The sequence below is a fragment of the Chinchilla lanigera genome, unplaced genomic scaffold (assembly GCF_000276665.1).
Source record: "Chinchilla lanigera isolate Chin_1 unplaced genomic scaffold, ChiLan1.0 scaffold00061, whole genome shotgun sequence".
Classification (NCBI taxonomy): Eukaryota; Metazoa; Chordata; class Mammalia; order Rodentia; family Chinchillidae; genus Chinchilla; species Chinchilla lanigera.
The window spans coordinates 8888924-8910027 of record NW_004955462.1 but is presented as its reverse complement, the minus strand read 5'-3'; the positions used below and the strand labels follow the sequence as shown (position 1 = coordinate 8910027).

Below are 21104 nucleotides of genomic sequence, written 5' to 3'. Positions count from 1 at the left end.
ACTGGTTTCTAGGACCCAGGGCAGGAGACCGGAAGAAGCATTTCCTGGGGGCTGTGATCATGAAAGGGGGAGGAGGTTTCAAGTTGTGGGGGTCACTGTCCTGAGATCCCACATAAGGGGTGTGCCCATGTGTTCTTTAAAATACTGGTGTGTGCTTGTGACTTGCAGGCTCTCCTAAGGCACATGCCAAGAACAGAGCCCCTCCTGTTCTGATTTAAGGTTGACGTTGCTCTTAGGCCCTGGGGTGTGATTGCGAATTTAGCTTTTCTAACCCAAACTTCACTTGCTGTGATGAAGGCAGTAAGTGTAGGTGGAGAGGGAAGGTAGGTCAACTTTCTTGCTTTTCTGACAAAATGAGTTTTACAGGCAGACTTCTGTATTGCATTCATCTTAATTATTGTCCTGTTTGGTAATCTGGCTGTTAGAATTTCTAGGACTTTAAAATAAAATATAGAATTAATGTCAGGTGTATTGATGCACACCTCTAATCCCAGCATTTGGGAGGCTGAGACAGGATTGCCAGCCTGAGCTACTATGTAGTTTGGGCTATATAGTGAGTTCAAAACCAGCCTGAAGTACATAGTGAGTCCTGTCTCAAAAATAAACAGAATTAAGAACTGGAAGTGGTGGTGCATGTGTGTAACCCTAGCATTCAGGAGGCTGAGGCAGGAGAATCACCACAAGCTCAAGGCCAGCCTGGGCTACACAGTGAGTTCAAGGACAGTCTGGGCTACACAGTGAGATCCTGTCTCAAAACAAAACAGAATAAAAATTTTCATTCACTTATTCTTTTATTTAGTATGTATTTATCATCACTCCATTTTCTCCTCTGCATTTTTTTTTAAAGAAAAAAAATTGAAAACAAGATAATAGGAGGGTAGTAATGGTTAATACATTGCATATTGTAATATTTAAATAAGTTATTTAGGGTACATGATATTGGCATTTAGTTGTCCAAACTGTTAAGAGTATTAGCACAAACCTTTCTTTTCAATGAAGAGAAATTAGTTTACCTAAACTAGCTTGTACATATATATATATATATATATATTTTTTTTTTTTTTTTCTTTTCCCTTCCTTCTTTTCTCCATTTCCCTATCCCAGTTTCTCTTTCCATTTTTTTAAAAAATCTTTTTGAGACAGGGTCTCACTATGTAGTTCAGGTTGGCTTTGAGCTCACTTTGTAGCCCAGGCTGGTCTCAAACTCACAACGATCCTCCTGCCTCAGCCTTCCGAGTGCTGGGATTACGGGTGTGCACCATCACACCTGGCTCTCTTTCCTTTTGAAGTTTCTTCCAGTTTTACAATATCTATTATACATTTTGGATCTTTTACTCTTTCAGTTTCTCACACTGGGGAGACTGTATGATGTTTACACATGCAACACCCTATTTTCTGAGTGTTACTTGGAGAGTAAACAACTGAAAGTCATTGTGAAGATCTTGCAAGGTAGAGGAGGATGGAAATGTGAATAATGATAATATTGTAAGCTGAGTACTTGCGTGTGTGTTTAAAATGCTACAGGAGCACAGAGGAAAGGACAGCTGCCCATGTCGTGTAGCATGGCCTTGAGAAGTCTTCACAGATGGCAAAAGCTTTATTAAATGCTTACTAAATGTCTGCTAACTAAATGTTCCAGTATCTGTGTACTGTTGTGTTTACTTCCCACTGTAACTCTGAAAAGTGGTCATTTACGCCCCTTTTATAGAGCGTTGGTGTGGCCCACCAGTGAGTTTGGCCAAAACCAACACTCAAGTTGGGAAAGTGAGTCTGGATGGGGGAGGTGTATGAGTGTGCGTGAAACGCGGAGTGAAGTGTGTGGGGCTGCAGGTCTCTTGATGCAGACTGTGCTCTTGGGGCAGGTGTGGGGCTGACCAGGTCTAGTGGTCTGCACAAGGCTTATGCGGGTACCCCATAATGGTAGATACCTTTTGAGATTCAAATTTGGGCTTAAACAAACCCTTCAGTGGTGCCTGAAAACCCCTGTGGGGTGGCTGTCTAATTGGCCTAAAGCAAAAGTGATTGAGACAGTGATTTGCACCACAGGCAGGCTGTTGAGGGAGAAAAAAAAGGGATAAAAAGAAATGACATGTGAAAAGGGTGAGGAAGGCAATCTCCCCGGGCAGGACTGGGACTGGAACTGGAAGAGCGCCTAAGCAGCTGGTTCTGCGGCTGGGCGAGGTGCAGGAACCCTGCTGACTCAGGCCCAACTGTGCCTGCTGAGCATAGAGACTGCGTGACAAACTCCCAGCTCTGGTGGCCGTGGTGTGCTCTGTGGGGTGAGGTGGAGGAACATGGGCTGGCTCCAGGATCTGGGCAGTGCCCAGCTTGGGGTTAGATGGCTGGAGTCAAGGGGCTATGGCTGCATCCTGTTGGGCCTGGAAACATTTTACAGGAAGACCAGCAGAGACTGGGAAACACCTGTGGGTTCAAAACTCCCAGGCCTAAAATTCCACGCTCAGGACCCTGGCCCACAGAGGGACAAAGGTTTATAGAGTTGCCAGCTTTGTGCAAATTGCTAGGGGTGTTTAGTGAGGAAAAAAGACAGGTGCCCATGGCAAAGCTCAAAAATCAGGAAAACACCTGGCTTGAGAAAGAGGGCTCAATCCCTGTTTCCCTTAAGGAAAGTTCCCTTGGGCAAGGAAAAATCAGGTTACAATGTTATCTTACTGATAAATTTACTTTTGGCTTCCCATTGTTGTTTAATTAATATGCTTCAAACATTTCTTGTATATGGTAAATTGTTAAACTACAATTACAGGGTTAACTTGCTCTTTGCTCTCTGCTGGTTTAAGATAAGAACACTGATTCAAGGTTTCTTAGAATGCTGTTGGCAAACATACATATTTTTAGATAAACTACTCCAGAAGCTTTCTAGTTTTGTCATTTTTAAAATCTTTCTAGCAGGACATAACTTTTATTGTACAAAATTCTCTCTCATATCTGTTGTTATTGTTGTTTTTCTTTCTTTTTTTTTTTTTTTTTGGTACCAGGAATTGAACTCAGGACTACTTGATGCTTGCCAGGCAGGCATTTATGCCACTAGGCTATATCCCCAGCCCTCAAAAGTATATCTCTTATACACATAGCCTTTTGAATATATTTTTTTCATCCCATTTATTATAAACTTTTAATAACAAACTTGACTGCAGCTGCTTGGATTGATTGTTTGTCTTTTCTTTTTGCTTAAAAGGATGAGTGGAGCTTTGGCTCTAACTCTGTCAGTCACAGCTTCCCAGGTCTCAGCTCTCATCTCTGTTTGACTTGATCTTTGGCACCCAAATAAATAAATAAATAAATAAATACACACACACACACACACACACACACACACACAAGCATCCATTGGCTTTGATTAAATAAACATTTTGTTATTACATAGATGAGATACATACATTTGGGGCAATAAGTCTATGTGTGGTCATTAACACTGTTTAAAGGCCTTTGTGAAAATTTTTTTTTTTTTGTCTTTTTTTTTTTGAGACAGAGTTTTGCTATGCAGTTCAGGCTGGCCTTGAACTCACTTTGTAGACCAGGCTGGCCTTGAACTCACAGGAATCCTCCTGCCTCAGCCTCCCAAGTGCAGGGATTACAGGTGTGTGTACCCAGCTTTCTTTGTGAAATGGACTGGCCTTCCTCTGGTATTAGGTTACCAGCTGAGTGGACAATGGATAAAAACAAAAACCCCCACATAAACATGCTGAGTGTAAGACGACAAAGTCTCACTGGCAGGTAAAAGAGACTGAATGACTGAAGCAGTTGACAGAGGCACATGCCTAAGCCAAGGTGCAGGCAGAGCTGGAGACACAGGAACTACAATAGCACATAAAGGAGGAGGTCACATGGTGTGAAGAAACAGCAGTCGACATGCAACGACAAAAAGACAGTATCCAGCAGGTGGAGGCAACTGAATACAACAGGCTACAGATCAAGGAGGTAATCCACATGGTACCCCTACAGCTGGAGACAACTGAGCACCAGCGTGGGGGACTGCAGGCTCTTTGTGCACAGGCAGTGGGGGCACAAAAACAACAGACACAAGAGGAGGCTGAACACTTGCAGAGACAGATATAGGAGGACAGCCAAGGCAAGAGTCAGGCAGAGAGAAAACTGGCCCTGTGTGTGAAAGCTACAGCTAAGACATCTCAGAAAAAAGAGGGCTCTGCAGTCACTAGAGGAGCTGCACCTGCAGGCCAAGGAGGTAGGAAAACGGCTGTGACAGGCGAAGAGAGAACACATGTGCCAAATGCAGGTAACCCTGGAGACAGAGCAGCATAACACAGAGACAGAGCTACAAAACAAATGTGTCTCTTGTATAGAAAAGACTACACAGCTGGAACACACCCTGCAGAGAAAACATGTGACAGTGGCCCAGCTGTGAGAGGAAACAAAGTGATGGACACTGCAAAAAATGAAAGTTCAATATGCTTGTGAGGAGGTTAAGTGGGAGCTCAAGGGCGGATAGCTAAAGGTCAATGAAACACTGAGGCTGTGGCTGCAGGCAGAAGAGGTAACACAATGAAAGATCTTAATACAGGCCAGGGCTAAGAAAGAAAAAATACAGACAGTATTCAGGTAAGTCACCAAAGCTAGGAACAGATGAGCTACGTGGACTAACACGTAAGGTTCCAGGGTATCAGCCAAAGATAACCCAGTGGGGCTGGTTATAAACCAGATACCAGTGATAATGACAAAAACATTTAAAATAACTCTTAAAAACATAAAATCTTGGCTAGATGCCAGTAATCTTAAAATACCTTGCTCTTCAGAAATTAATGCATTATAAACTAAGAAAACAATAAAAAAATCATTGAAGACTTAGTGCTTTGAAAGATTAAATAAAATTGAGAAATCCTTAGCCAACTTTATCAAAAAAGGAAGACTCAAATCCATGCAATTAGGAATGAAAAAGATGAAATCACAACAGACCCTACAGAAATCCAGAAGATCATCTATACTTACTTTGAGAACTTGTATTCTAATAAGATGGAAAATGCAGAAGAAATGGACATATTCCTACATACATATGAACCACCGAAGCTGAATCAATAAGATATAAAAATCCTAAATAAACCAGTATTAATCAATGAAATTGAAGGTGTAATTAAAAACCTGCCAACAAAGAAAAACCCAGGCCTTGATGGATTTACTGCTGAATTCTACAAGAAATTTAAAGAATACCAAAGACCGCTATTCCTCAAACGCTTTAATGAAATTGAAAGGGAAGCAATACACCCAAATTCATTCCTGGAAGTAAGCATTACCCTGCTACCACAACCAGAGAAGCACCTAACTAAGAAAGAGAACTACAGGCCAATCTCCCTAATGAACATAGATGCAAAAATCCTCAATAAGACGCTGACAAACAGAATACAGCAAATCCTCAAGAAGATTATACACCACGACCCAGTTGTATTTATCCCAGGGATGCAGGGACAGTTCAACATATGGAAATCAATAAGTGTAATATACTATATTAACAGAGCCAAGGACAAAATCTATATGATTATCTCAGTAGATATAGAAAAAGCTTTTGACAAAGTCCTGCACCCATTCATGATAAAAACCCTACAGAAAATTGGAATAGATGGTCTTTATCTCAATGTGATAAATGCCACCTATGACAAACCAACAGCCAACATCATACTAAGTGGACAAAACTGATCAAAGATCTAAATATTAAAGCAAAAACATTAAATCTGTTGGAAGATGGAATAGGTACAACTCTTGAAGACACTGGTATAGGTAAAGACTTTATGAATAAAACCCTGATTGCACAGGTAGTATCACAAAGAATCAACAACTGGGATTTCATCTTATTAAAAAGCTTTTGCACAGCAAGAGAAACCACCAACAGTGTGAAGAGACAACCCAAAGGTGGGAAAAAATGTTTGCCATTTGTTCTTCACACAAAGGATTATTATCGAGAACATATAGAGAACTCAAAATAATCAGAGCCCCCAAATTCAAAGACCCAATCCAAAAATGGGCTTCTGAGATGAATATACACTTTTCAGATGAAGAAATACAAATAGTAAATAAATATATGAAAAAATGTTCAACATCATTGGTTATTCGAGAGATGAAAATTAAAACAACCCTGAGGCTCCATCTCACTCCAGAAAAAATGGCCATCATCAAGAAATCAACCAATAACAAATGCTGCTGTGGCTGTGGGGAAAAAGGAACACTTCTCCACTGTTGGTGGGAGTGTAGACTGGTACAACCACTGTGGAAATCAGTGTGGAGACTCCTCAAAAAACTAGGATTAGAGGTCCCATTTGACCCATCTATTCCCCTGCTGGGTATCTTACCAGAAGAATTAAAAACATCATATCACAGGGATATATGTGCACCCATGTTTATAGCAGCACAATTTGTCATAGGTAGATCTTGGAAACAACCCAAATGCCCATCAACTGAGGAATGGATAAAAAAGATATAGTCTCTTTATACAGTGGAGTACTACTCAGGAACAGAAAAGGATAAACTGGAGACTTTTATAGGTAAATGGATGCAACTTCAGACCACACTCATAAGTGAAATAAATCAGACTTTCATGTGTAAAAATTATATTGTTGAGTCAGGTGTGGTGGCTCATGCCTGTAATCCCAGCACTCGGGAAGCTGAGGCAGGAGGATCATTGCAAGTTTGAGACCAGCCTGGGCTACAAAGTCAGCTCAAGGCCAGCCTGAACTGCATAGTGAGTCCCTGTCTCACAAAGACAAAAACAAAACAAAACAAAAAAAAAAAAACATACTGTCTCCCTAGTTTGAGAAGCTGAAAGAGTAAATAAGATCCACAATGTACAATAGATACTGTGAAATGGGAAAAAAGTATTCAAAAGGAAAACAAAACTGGGATATGGGAAAGGAGAAAAGAAGGAAGGGAAAAGAAAAAAGATATATACAGTATCGTTAAGACACTTATTCTACTAAATTCTCTTAATTCATTGAAAAGAAAGTTTTGTGCTGATATTGTTTGGACAAGCAAATGCCTCTATCTTATACTGAGTAACTAAGTTAACAATAGCAATACACAATGTATTAACCATTGTTACTCTCCTATTATCTTGTTTTAAAATTTTGTTTTATTTTTCTCCTTAAAATAAAATTTTAAAAAATTGGCAAATGAAAAAAAATTATATATATACATATTTACATGTACATGTATATGTAAATGACAGTATAGGGCTTGCATGTGGTGAATCAGGCCATTAAAACCATCCACCCAACTGTCCCAAATCTGTATACACTGATGGGACTCAATCTAGCAAATGCTGCTTGTTTTATTTGCTTAAACTTGAAAAATGCTTTTTCTTTGGTCTCCATCTGGCACCAGTCAGTCTGCCCATCTTTGCATTTCAATGGGAAGATCCTGTCGTAGGCACAAAGGAACAGCTCACCTAGACTAGCTTTCTCTAAGGATTCAACAACTGTCCTACCATCTTTGGAGAGGCACTAGCCATGAACCTCAAGGCCTTCATCATACCATACGACAATTGCACCTTGCTGCAATATGTACATGATCTTTTCGCAGCCCCTACCCACGCGGACTGCTATCAAGGAACTAAAGACCTCCTTCAACTGCTTTGGAAGACAAAAATATAAAGTGTCCAGGAAGACACAAATTTGCCCACAAGAGGTCAAATATTTGGGATTCATGGTGACACCAGGGGAGTGCCGACTGGACACTGAAAGAAAACAGGGTATTTATGCCCTCCCAGCCCCAATCACCTGGTAGCAGATAAGAACATTTTTTTGTGTGTGGCAATGGGATTCTGTCATGTCTGAATCCCAAATTTCTCACCTATGGCCAAGCCCTGACATGAAGCCATAAGGAGGGGGCAGGAAGAGAGCCTCTCCTCTAGGAAGTTGACCAAGACAAAGCATTTAAATTAAAAGAAAGCCCCGACCCAGTCCCCAGCCTTAGGAATGGCAGATATAGCTAATCCATTCTTCCCTTATGTCCATGAACACAAAAGAATAGCCATAGAGGTAACCCAGGTCATGAGATCCTGACATTGTCCACTGGCATAGTTGACAAAACACTTAAGACTGTGGCCCTAGCACGGCCTCCATTCTCCAAGGCACTTGCTGCCACTACCCTGGTGACGCAGAAGGTTGATTAACTCTGGAACAGCAATTGACCATTTGAGTACCACACTTGGTTATAACTTTAATGGACTGAAGGGGGCATCATTGGTTGTCAAACCCAAGGATGATGAGATCAGGGGCTTCTATGCAAAAATCCCCAAATAACTCTAGAAATAGTAAACACCCTTACCCAGGAGTGCCAGATATAACTAATCCAGCCCCACAACCCAAAAGAGGCACTGTGTCCATGCCCCTCATCCTGCAACCACCACTCCTGGAGGCCCCAAACTGCTCCCCAAATGAAAGGATATGATTTGCCAGAGAATCTGGAAGTTATATCAAGGGAGGATGGTGAAAATTCTCTGATAAGAGGCTGGCCGTCTCTGAAATGATGGCTCCCAGGTTTGTAAGACAGTTCCATCAAGGGTCTCACATGGGAAAAACAGCACTAGATATTACTGGGCCATTATTTCCATGTGCCATGCTTACTGCCATTACTCAAGCTGTTCATGAGCAATGTCTAACCCATGCTCAAAACAACCCAAAGCAAGGGCCCACCTACCCCCTAGATATTCAGGATACAGACACTATCCAGTGTGAAATGTCATACGGACCTCACTGAACTGCCCCAAGCAGGAGGCCATTGATATATGCTGGTGCTTGTCTGCACCTTCTCAGGTTGGGTTGAGGCCTTCCCCACTTGGACAGAAAAGATATGATAAATGACCCGGAGGCTGGGGATTTAGCTCAGTGGCACAGCACCTGCCTGGAAAGCGCAAGGTCATGAGTTTGATTCCTGGTACCAGAAAAAAACAAAAACAAAAACAAATAAACAAAAAAAGAAACATCATCCTAAGATTCGGACTACCCCTGAACCTGAGGTCAGACAATGGGCTGGCATTCATGGTCGACATAGTTCAGGAGATCACATGAATGTTAAAAATAAAATGAAAATTATATACAGCCTACTGGCCACAGACCTCAGAAAAAGTGGAATACATGGACCAGACACTTCAACAATTGTTAAAAAATATTGCCAAGAAACCCACTTGAGATGGGATCAAGTCTTGCCATGGTCCTCCTCCAGGTCAGGTGCACCCCCACCAAACAAACTGGGTATTCCCCATTGAAATCTTGTTCAGCTGGCCACCCCAAATTATAGATCAGATCAAGGGTAATCTCTGTGAACTAGGCAAGTCGACTAAAAAGACAGATACAGACTTTAGAAATGGCCACAAAAAATATCAGTGGCTAGGTACAAGAAAAGAAAATGCTTGTAAATTTGACAGACTCAATACACCACTTAAAACCTGGGGACTGGGTCAAGAAATAAAATCCAACCACCTCGGGGCCCATGTGGGATGGGCCCCACACTATATCTTGTCTATCTCCACTGCTGTTAAAATTGCAGAAATTGTGCCTTAGATCCATTACAGTCGGCTGAAGCTGGCAGCCCAAGGCAGATGAACCAGAAAACAAGATCCAGACAATCCAAACTGGCTGATCCTGTGGTGAGATTGGGCTGCCACTAAAACTGACAGCCCTGCTCTAGTCACTCCAGAAGCTGCCTAGTCAACACATGGCTGAAACCTGAGGAAACAACAGCCCTGCTCTGGTCACTCTGGAAGCTGACCAGTCCATGCATGGCTGAAACTTGAGGATTGACATGGAGCTGCAACGACATTAAGTCTCTTTATTATAATTCTCTCTTGCCCTTGCTAGAAAAAAAATCCCTAAAAATGTACCCACTCTATTTACACCACATGATCAGGAAACATGGCAAGGTTACTGAGGACACGACTGCTGGAGTTCAAAAGTTAGATCATGTCCCAGTCCAAAGTTGAAAAAGATGGTTACCAGGCACCCTCTTTGGAGGACAGTTTTCATCATTTGGTGGGTTCAAAACCCTAGCAGGGTTTTGAACAACTTAGGAGTTTGTCTTATTCTCCCTTATCTTCTACCTTTATGTGTCAAAATATTGTCAGCTGTAGACTCTGGTGGAAAAACATTCCACCACCCAGCTGATGGCACTAACCAGGTACCAACCTCTGCTCAACAGGGAGTCACTCCCCAGTGACAAAATAAATGATAATGATGATGCTATTAAAGCTTGTCTATAAAGAACATCAAAGGGAGGAATAAAGTGGAACTTGGAGAAAAGCAAATTTTTCTCTCTTTCCAGCATTGACAGTTCCCCTCAAATATCCCCTACTCCATAACTGCTATTTCTCTGTTACAGATAAGGTTAATAATTATAATCCTGTAGGCAGAGTTCTGTGATGCCCAGGTTTCTCAGGAATCTGCTTTCCTGCAAGGCTGACCTCTGCTCTGATGGTGATAAGGTTGACAACTGTGTTCCTGTAAACAGGGTCCTGGGACATCTTGAAATCTGTCTTCTTTCAAAGCTAAATTGTTAAACTCTCACTGAGTAAGTAACTGCCTTTGTCTCAGCTTCTACACCTCCTTCCAGTTTTGGGCCAACTTTTAAAAAATGTATAAAAACGGAAGTTTCTCTTTTGTTTAGTGCTCACCTATTTTGGACAGAAGTCCACTGAGCCTTTATACCCAATAGAGCCCATCTGTTTTCCTTTGGTCTCTCTGATCTCTTGAATTCTATATCAAAATAACTTGCTCTGGGTCACACAGCTACTGAGTGGCAGTGCTAGAGTTGCAGACTTCTGATCTTCCTACCTTCATAATGGGTAACTTGGCATTATGTCCTGATATTTGAAAAATTTTCCTGAGTAGACCAAACAGCAAGGAGCGCTTATGGTTTAGATCTAAAATGTTCCCTCAGTCTCATGTTTTTGGACAGTGACTGGATCATGAGGGCACCAAACTCATCACTCAACTCACCCACTGATGAGTGCAGAAGGTGAATGTACTGTTAGCAAGTGGGGCCTGGTTGGAGGCAGGTTACCTGCAGTGTGACCTGGATGGGTCTTGTCCCTGGTTCTCCCTCCTTTCTCTGCTTCCTGGCACCATGATCTGAGCAGCTTTTCTCCATCAGACCCTTCCTGTGTGTCATTTCTCTCTTGAAGCCAGCCTCCCATGGATGGAACACCCTGAAGCTGTGAGACAAATAAACTGCTCCTCCTTTAAGGTGTTTTGTCCCGGCGACTAGAAAACGACCAGTGCAGGATCATTTAAGCAAGAGCAGCAGCACAGCTATTCAAGGACTGAGGTATAAATTAAAGTAAAATCAAGCATATATGACTGTTCCCAAAGCTGAAGTCATATCAGCAGTCAATTACAATCACATGGCAGAAACAAACAGGGTTCTGTGCAAATCCTTTGCCTACCCAATCAATAATTTCTTTTTTCTTTTTGTCTTTTTGAGACAGGGTCTCGCTATGCAGTTCAGGCTGGCCCTGAGCTCACTTTGTCGCCCAGGCTGGTCTGGAACTTGCAATGATCCTCCTGCCTCAGCCTCCCAAGTGCTGGGATTACAGGTGGGTGCCACCACTCCCGGACAATCAATAATTTCTAACAGGTTCAACTTCTCGGTTATATTTGAATTTTCCCCATAGAGACACAGCAGTTCTACTCTTTTGTAAACGTTCTGTTAAGGAAGGTGCTGTCATTGATCTATAGGTGCTCCCGACCACCTCTCTGTGGATTTTTCTGAGCTGATTTAATCTGGAAGTAGGTTTCCCAGATGTTCCCCAGCATTCAATTTGCAACGCAAGTCCTTGTCTTTGGCTCTGTGTTGGGGGTCGCTGGGACTCTCCATCATGAAATTATCCGCACTAGAGTCCAGCTTGAGGTCAGTAAAACAAACCATTCAAAAAACACAAAGAAATCCAAGATTCCTTTCCTTTTGGCGAAGTTCAAGTGCTCCTTGATATTTACCCAAGTCATACTTCCTGATGCATTTCCAGTGGGAATTATAGCGGTGTTGCCTGATTTTATTTTACATATCCACAAAGCTTGCTACTGATTGAATTTCCTCCAGTTACCCTCAAGGGATTTTTTTTTTCTTTTTTCTTTTCTTTTTTTTTTTTTTTCTCCGGTACCAGGAACCGAACTCACGACCTTGCGCTTGCCAGACAGGCGCTTTGCCGCTGAGCTAAATCCCCAGCCCCCTCAAGGGATTTTTTTTAAAAGAATCCTTTTTAAAAGAATCTTTTCTCGTGTAGTACACTCACAAAGTGGGTAACCACAACTTTTATGCCCAAGGCCGCACAAAGCTTCACCTTTCTAGTTTGCCTAGAGCCTTGCACGAGGTGCTACTCAACTTTCGCGGAGTGGAAGAGGGACTGCCCCCTGACCGGCCACTTCCGGTTTGGAGCGGCGCAGTAGCAGTAGGGGTGCTTGGCAACGCCCTCCTGGGCGGACCTTACTCCCGACTCTGCGAGGCCGTCCGGAAGGTGGGCGGGGCGCGCGGGGTGGGCGGGGCGCGCTGGGTGGGCGGAGCCCCCGGAAGCGTCTTCGCGGACCCAGCGCAACAGGCGGCGCCCAGGGTCTGAGCCGGAGCTGCAGGCGCGCGCGGGATGGACAAGCTGAAGAAGGTGCTGAGCGGGCAGGACACCGAGGACCGGAGCGGCCTGTCCGAGGTGAGAGCCCTGCGGACACGAAGCAAAGCCAGGACCCCAGAATTTGTCGGGCAGGCCGCTCTTTCGCTGTCTTTCCCGTCACGTCTGGGGCTCCTGTGCTGTCGGCGCCCCTTCGGCGCTCGGTGCCTGGGCCCCTGGAGACACCTGCGCGCCTGGAGCGCGGGGACCGGCGGGGGGCGGCGCCCGGGCCGCGGTGCGTGACCCCGGCCCCGGCCTTGTGCGCCTGGCGCGTCCTGTCCTGTGTCGGCCGCACCGCCCGGCTGTGCGCTCCGGGGACGCCAGCCTTGGCCGGTTCGCCTGGCTCCCACCCGCCGGACTCTGCGGCCGCGCAGGACTCCGGGCGCCGCCTGCTGCTTCATCCCGAAGGATCGCACGCGCCCACGGAACGATGTTTCTCCTTTCTGGGCGCTGGCACCGCTTGCTTTTTGCTTTGCTTTCTGGAAGACACAACCCGTTGTGACTTTTTGGTGTGTTAGTTTTCCCATCTGTAAAATGAGGGTGTCGAACAAGATGGAGATCTGTCTGGAAACAGGAAACCTTTCCAACTGGAAACCTGTCTCCTCCCTCACTTTAATCGTCGTTTCTCCTGGTTTTCGCAGCCTGTTGCACTCACCTGTTGCTTGTGTGGCTGGTTTTATTCTGAGGGTTGTTTGGTTGGTATTGGTTCCTCCCGCCCTTCTGAAATCTCAGCTTGCTTTCCGAATGTTCGCCTTAACACTGTAAAAATCGAGTGTTGGAGAAATGAGGCTCCACTTTTTAAAATACATATTTCGCAACAGCTTGGTGAGTTCTTTTTGAATTATTGCCTTTATTCATTAGTCAGGGCTCAGAGGTAGTTCCTTGAGTTCTCTTTGATTCTCTTCGGTATCCTCATGTTGAACTTCAGAGGGGCTGACAGAGATGTGACGCTGTAGTTGACCCTCCTGGTCTTCTAACGCCTTACGCCGCATCGACGCCAGCAAGTTATTAGGAACCTTCCCAGCTGAGAGAAACACTGCGTTCGGAAGGCTCTTGCGGGTGGAGTGTTGACACTGGGATGATACAGGCATTGCACATTTAGAAATCAAGTGTGAGGGCTGTATTTTAGTTTTAAAACGTACGCGCTGAGTTTTCACCCCAAATGGTGACTGCCTGTGTTGGGTACAATGAAGGGCTTCACTGTTGTAAACTAAGGCAGATGTTATATCTACTTTTTAAAGATTAGGTGCTTTTCTTATGTTCTGAAGTAATGTTGTCAGTATCCTTTTTGCATGTAAGAGCCATCCGTGTGTCACATTGGGTGATGCGTCTGGAAGCAGTTTGTAGCTGGCAGGCTTAATTTTCTGGGCTTTGGCTTAATTTGAATTTACAAGGTTGGTGCTTCCCTTAGGATATCAGTGTTGAAGTGATCATCTCGCATTTTTCATGGTTTTGAGGTTAGCAGCGCTGGAGGATTCTGTGGTATTTATTTGTATGGTAAGCAAGAGGAGGTGGTCTTAAAAATCTTTTCACGTTCAATAACCTTTTTTTTTTTTTTTTTTTTTGGTACCAGGAGTTGAACTCATGACCTCATGCTTTCCAGGCAGGTGCTTGTGCCACTGAGCTATACCCCCAGCCCTCACATTCAATTATCAGCAGAAGTGCTCTTTAAAATTCTTGTCATTTTGATGCGAACTGTAGAAGTATGAGTAATTCAGACCTAACTCTCCTAGGAGGATCTAAAATTTGCATGGCTGTGTCTAATCATAAACAGTCTTGTGCTGAGTTTTCTAATCAATGCTTCATGGACACACCTCAAGTCCTGGTTTCGGAGGACTTCTTCCTGAAGGTATAGGTTTTGTGTTTCCTGTGAAGGATCCTTGGGGCAAGGAAGCTATGAACAGTATCTGACCTTAAATCACAGGAGTAAAACAGAATTCCTTTCTTACCTTCTTGTGGTTACCAGTTCGGTCTCCAGAAAAATTCATAGCTCCACTTCTTGGCAAGAGCCCTTCTTCCCTCCGTGTCTTGTCGTCAAAGGGATCTTTGTGCATGACTGCCGGTCAGACAGAGCCTGAACACGTGGCCTGCAGATTCTTTCCAGGTACTGTTAACTGCTCTAATCCCCGCTCACCAAAACAAAACAAAACAACCCCACAAAACCTAAACCAGCCAACCTGTGCACTAGTACAGCTTCCAGCAACTGTGATTTAGAGATGTTTTACATCAACTGAAATAATTTTGAAAAAGAAGTGTTTGGTTTCACTGAGTCCAGTTAGAACTGGAACAGTGACTTCCCCCCTCTGTGACCAAGTGTGCAGGTGAAAGAGCTTGGAACCACATACAACTGGAAAACACTGGTGAAATGCCCCTCCTCCGGTATTAGCAAACAAATGGTAACATTTGGATGGATTCACCTTGACAGGCTTGTGGAACCAAAATGTCACTTTCCTTTCTGAAAGAAACTAGAAATACATTTTTTGGCAGAACTTCTCCTTCTTGCTAGTGATTTGATTTTTTACGAGGATTGGAATCTCACTGTTGCATCAAGATTATTTAGCACTCTGAGTGCCAAGGCCAATTCAAATGTGACATTTAACCATATCCTGTTAAAAATTGTTTTTAAAAAGGTTGAATCTTGTTGAATATCCTTGTTGATGACAAGCAGTGCTCAGGTACCAAATCTGATCGAAGTCTGCAGCTGCTTTTTTTCCCCCTGCATGCAGCTTTGTTTTTGTTTCCACCCTGGCAAGGTGAGCTCTTTGTTCTTGCTCCAGTGGGAGGAGGGATTTTTTTTTTTTTTTTTTCATTTTATCTTGACTTTGGAGGGCGGTTCCATGGTTGGTTAGAAGTTTTCTAACTCTGTTGTTTGGGCCTAGTACTGACTGGTAACAGAGTCAGGTGTCTCATTTTGGAGCCAGGGGGAGTTTAATAAAGAGACTTCTCAAAGTGGAGAGGTCTTTGGCATGGAAGAAGATGGTGCTTTTGTCTTATCCTAGCTCTGTGCCATCCGTGAATGTGCCTCTGTGCAGGGTCATATGCTGCCACAAGCTCATGCTGGTGCCGTGCACGTGTGAGATTGCAGCGTAAGAAGCCGTTTCAATTCGTGTAACTAGATGGGAGTGGGAGGAGAGCCCTTTCGATGACCCACATACCTTTCTTCTGAGTGGAGACAAAGGCGTTCTACAGCAGTATCTGCCACACCTGGGAGAGCCTCTGGTCCTTCTCTTCCAGCTTCTGGTTTGACAGGTTGGAACCAGGTCCCTGAGCATCCCTTCTAGTCTCTACCAACTGCTTTCCTCCATCAGCAGGTTGGAACATGGTAGGCAGCTTGGACCACTTTGTGAGGCAGACACACAGTGTCCCCAGGGGAACCCTGCATGGGTATTCTTGGACCTGCCTTGGGCTTGGCCTCCCTCTGAAGCTGCCTGGGTCCAGGTGGGATCAGTGATGTCCTCTTGCATCATGGGGATGTCTAGGAAGGTCAAGGATTGGTTGTCATCTTTTTTCTTATTTGGTTCTGGAAATCGAACTCAGGACCTTGTGCTTGCTGCCAGGCACTTGTGCCATTGAGCTATATTCCCAGCCCTGGTTGTCATCTTTGAGATGGTAATGCAGTGGCAAACAGAAACACCAAAATGTCACCCACGATTTGGAGGCAGATTTATTTAATGTTGATGGGCTCTGACGGGGAATCAGTCCTCCCCCAAAATGTTAGGCCCTGATCCTTGGTAATATGGGGCTTATATGGGATAAGCAGGAGGAAGTATAGAAGCAGAGTATTTGGATAACTTCCAAATTGTTATTATTGCTAATAATTGATTATGTTATTATTGCTAATTGATTATGTTATTATTGCTAATTGATTATGTTATTATTGCTAATTGACCAGAATGAAAAAACTACATCATATATCTCGCAAGTATGTAAGTTCAAACTCGGAAATACCAGAAGCATACAGGTTCGGGGTGGGGTCAGACTCGGGGTTGCAGGAAGTGAGTGCTTGAGATAATATATGAGTTCAGGGTACGGTTGGTTAGATAAGGGACATATGTACCTAGTGTTGGTGGAAAACAGGAAGACAAACCTGCTGAGGGGAGTAGCTAGTTACAGAAATTTAATTCTAAAAAGTTAGTTCTCTATTTTCCTCTTCAGTAAAAGAACCATTGGCAGCTGCTTATGGCCTTTCCTGTCTGAATAGCTTTTCTGGAAATCTTGGTTTCCCCTGAACTTCGCTCTGGGGAGAGAGCCCTCAGGAATTCGGAAGGGAGAGAGTCAGGATGAACAGAGCACTACTGAGGCTGTCTCACACCTGGGTGATTTGCCTGATGCCAGCACCTGCACAGAGGGTGGATGGCATGGAGGCCCATGGTGAGGATGCCAGGCTTTGCCCTGAGGTCCCAGGGATGCTGTAGGTACAGAACCCGCTGCAGCTGGGCTGCTAGACCTAAGAGAGGATGATGGGACCGCAGGTGCACCCTGTATCCTGGGGCCCTGCCCGGTGGACCTCAGGCCTTTCCAATCATGGTTCTTGTCCTGCTGGGCTGTCAGAAGATTTTGGGCTACTGGAGGGCTCTCTGGCTGGGCTCCCTGTTAGTGCCTGAGGTGGGAGGTCTTCACCTCTGGAGGAGCTTGTGTCAGCTTTGGAGAGAGGAGGGTACAGCTTTGACAAGAGCTGGATTTGATGATGTTCTATACCTGTCAATGTATAGGATTCTGTTCTCCATGTCTTCTGCAGTACAAATTAGCACCACTTCTAAATTTAATTTTGTGCTTCCTTTGTTTTTGGTAGGTATGCATATGTAATCTTTTTTTTTTTTTTGAAATTTCAGGTTGTTGAGGCATCGTCGTTAAGCTGGGGTACCAGGATAAAAGGCTTCATCGCATGCTTTGCTGTAGGAATTCTCTGCTCACTGTTGGTAAGGTTTCCCTCCCTTCTCCCTCTTTCATCACTATCCTTTTCTCCTTTGTCCTTCACTGAAGTGCACGGGTAGGAAGGCAGGGCATGGTGATACACACCTGTAATCCCAGCACCCTGGGAGGCTGAAGCAGGAGAATTGCAAATTCAAGCCCGGACTGGAATTTTACTAAACTTAGCAATTTAATAGAAGACCCTGTCTCAAAATTAAGAGTGAAAAAAGGGCTCAAGATGTAGCTCAAGATGAAGGCCCTGGATTCAATCCATAGTAGTACTGTGAAAAGAAAAAAAAAAAAAGAAAGAAAGAGAGAGATGGTGCGAAGGATTCCTCTGTGAGCTCCTGGGTGCCGGTGTGGTGGGAGGGTTACTGCTGTGCAAATGCCCTATGCTTGTCTTCCAGGGAACTCTTCTGCTATGGGTGCCCAGGAAGGGACTCTACCTCTTTGCAGTGTTTTACACCTTGGGGAACATCGCATCAATTGGGAGGTAACCACTTTTTTACCCAATCTTCTCCAGTTAGTAGATGGAAAACTGGATATAGATTGTGCTTGGGGGAAGTACAGGCAGATGCTCCAGCGATTTTAAAGGTTTAGAGAAGAAGCCTAGTGACACTATGTATTGTCTGTAATGTTCTTTTAAATTATTATTTTCTTACTCCCTTTAATGAGTTGATCAATCTTCTATTCTTACATCTGGTAATCTGAGCAACTTCTTTGAAGATAACAATGTGCAGTATAACAACCACTGTTAATCTCTGTCATTTGGTTTGAAACCCTGTATCATTTTTAATATCCTTGCTTTGTGTTGTCTGTGTTTTGCTATTGTTCTTTTTTTTTTTTGTACTATTTTTTTTAAATGAAGAAAATAAAAAAGAGATTTAGAGAAGAAAGAGTAGTTGGAATGCATCACAGTCCTGTGTATTATTTCAAAATATTTTATATCTTAGTTTGTCTTTGAAACACCCAGGGAGAAAGCAGGAGAAACGCATTACCACTGTGACTTGTCCCGGGAAAGAGCTGTAGCGGGGGCATCTGGATGCATTCCCCCTGTTGCTGGTCTCACTGGCATCAGAGCCTGAGCGGGTGGTTCTAAAAGCGCTCACCTGGTTATTCCTTAGTGTCTGACCAGCCCAGATTCAGCATCAGCTCATGCAGCACGGTGTTGAGTGGGTGCTTTCTGGAGGTGGCAGCGTTGTGTACCCTGGGGGTGTACAGACACCCCAGGTCAAGCTCATTCACTCTGAGGCTTCCTCCCCCCATGTCCCAACATCTCCAGTCCTGCCTCTCCAGCCGGCTGTGCTGGCCTGGCCTCTGCCTGAATGGCCCACAGGAACCTGAACTCGGTCATCTTGTAGCTCTAAGTGGCGCAGAGGTCTGGGAGTCCAGGTTGCCTTCCTCCCCATGACTGTTTCTCAAGGCTGGGTGTTGACCTTGGTTGCCTGGCTCCTTTTCTTTCCTCTTTGTCCTCTTGGCCATTTGTCCCTCACTGATTGGCTTTGATGCTCACTGGGGAAGCATTGATTATGCTGCTGGGCTGTGAGGCTACAAAAATAAACAGGGCTTGTTCCGTACCCTGGGGAGCTTACCAGCCAGCCAGGGACCAGACGGCTGTCCAAACTGGATGCCCAGGGAGGGGCAGCTGGTCCCACTGGAGCAGAGTCAGGCACGGCATCCTGGAGAAGGTGCTATCTGAGCGGTCTTAGCTTTGGCCCAGATCCCTCTCCCCTGAGGCCCTTCAGCATCCCTCTGCTGGGTTTCTCTGCTTCCTTCACTCCCATATCCAGGCCATTCTTGCTGAGCTGTGGAGCTGCACAGCTACAGCCCCTGGAGTGGCTGGATACTTGCTCATTTGTCAAGACCAGGCTCAAAAGTCGCCTCTCCCAGGAAGCTTTGCCTGATGACTTCCTCCTCCCCAGAGCTGATGATCACCTCCTTGAGGGGTATACTTATGTCTGACAGTACAGGTAGCGTTTATGACAAGGCTGAGCCTGGCTCTCACTTGTCCCCAGTTGTACCCAAAGCCAGCTCGGTATCTGGCAGGAAGAGTCAGATGGTTGAGTGCACGAATGTAGTCACCTTTTGGAAGTTAATTTATTAATGCACGTGACAGCAAGGTGCTGGCCCTCAGAAGTGTCTAATGTTGCCTCTTAAGGTTTCCCAAATGCTAACTTCTGGGGCAGTTTGTTGTGGGCAGACAGTGAAGATTGAATGCGTAGTCTAGACTGAGCATAATTACAAGGTATGTGGCATAGTCCACAGGAACATTGTAGCAAGTCCTAAGGGAATGCACTTTTCATAGCACTGTGTAGGAAATCATAAAGGGAGGAAATGGTTATTTTCTGGGAGTAACTAGGGGTTTGTATCCTTACTTGTAATCTGTGACATTTTTTTGGTATGTATACTACACAATTTTTTATTTAAAAATTTTATATTGGTGTATGTTTGTAGTATGTAGTAATTACATTCATTGTGCTGATTTGGTACATGTGTGTAACATATGTTAATTCTCTTTACTTCCTCTTAGCTGTGTGATCCTGGAGAAGGAAACTAACCTTTCTGAGCCTCCTTTGTGCATCTCTAAAATAAGTACAGTATAATAATGCCTAACTTGAGCTGGGTGTGGTGGTACATGCCTGTAATACCAGCACTCGGGAGGCTGAGGCAGGAGGATTGCTATAAATTCAAGGCCAGCCTGGGCTACATAGTGAGACCCTGTCCAGAAAAAAAAAAAAAAAAAAAAAAAAGCCTAACTCGAAAAGTTGTCAGTGGGATGAAGTGAATAACTTATGTAGAGTAATAGCTGGTATTTAGCAAATATTGACAAGTATTACACAATATTGTCATTAAAATCACTCTCTGGAGATTATGAAAGAAAATGAAATGCTCTGCTTTTTAACATCACCAACCTAAGCTTGTAGTTTTTTTTCTTTTTAAATTACCTGAGCCTTTCGGTTTTTGGTTCCCATTGGTACATTGTCAAGGAGGCAAGGTGGCTCCTCATGGAGAGGTTGTTGAACTATGTTCTGAGTGTGAGTGTGGCTGTAGGGTAGAGCCAATGCAACTACAGTCCAGGACTGTCTGTATTTGTTTCATGGCTTGGATTTGTAACCTGCTATGTGGGTTCCTTTTCTGAAAAATAAGGGTCCATCAAAATATATGGTGAATGTTTAAATTTATTTTTATTTATTTATTTAGTCTTTTTGAGACAAGGTCTTGCTCTGCAGTTCAGGCAGGCCTTAAGCTCTCTTTGTAGCCCAGGCTGGTTTTGAACTTGCAACGATCCTCCTGCCTCAGCCTCCTGAGTGCTGGGATTACAGGCGTGCACCACCACGCCCGGTGAATGTTTAAATTTAAGAAAACTATTGCAGTAAAAGACACACTGCCATTAATCTTCCTACCCCTTCCTTCAAACACACTTATCCCATCATTCTTGCCACTTTCTGAAGCAGTTCCAGAAGTCCTCTTTTGTGAGTGTCTTTAGTTGTGCTATCATGGCTGCCTTGATGTCCTAAATTGATTCAAAAGATTTATACCCCTTTCTGCCAAATAAAAATATTATATGGGGCTGGGGATATAG

General features: G+C 44.1%; 1 protein-coding gene across 1 annotated transcript in view; it reads left to right on the top strand.

Moving 5' to 3' along the window:
* The first annotated feature begins 12504 nt into the window (after window positions 1–12504).
* Window positions 12505–21104, top strand: part of Sft2d2 (SFT2 domain containing 2) — a 19137-nt gene continuing 10537 nt past the window's right edge. The window contains exons 1-3 of the mRNA XM_005398208.2: window positions 12505–12652; window positions 17443–17529; window positions 17929–18014. Of these exons, the coding sequence (XP_005398265.1) occupies window positions 12590–12652; window positions 17443–17529; window positions 17929–18014 (236 nt within the window). The 5' untranslated portion in view covers window positions 12505–12589. The remainder of the gene's footprint in view (window positions 12653–17442; window positions 17530–17928; window positions 18015–21104) is intronic.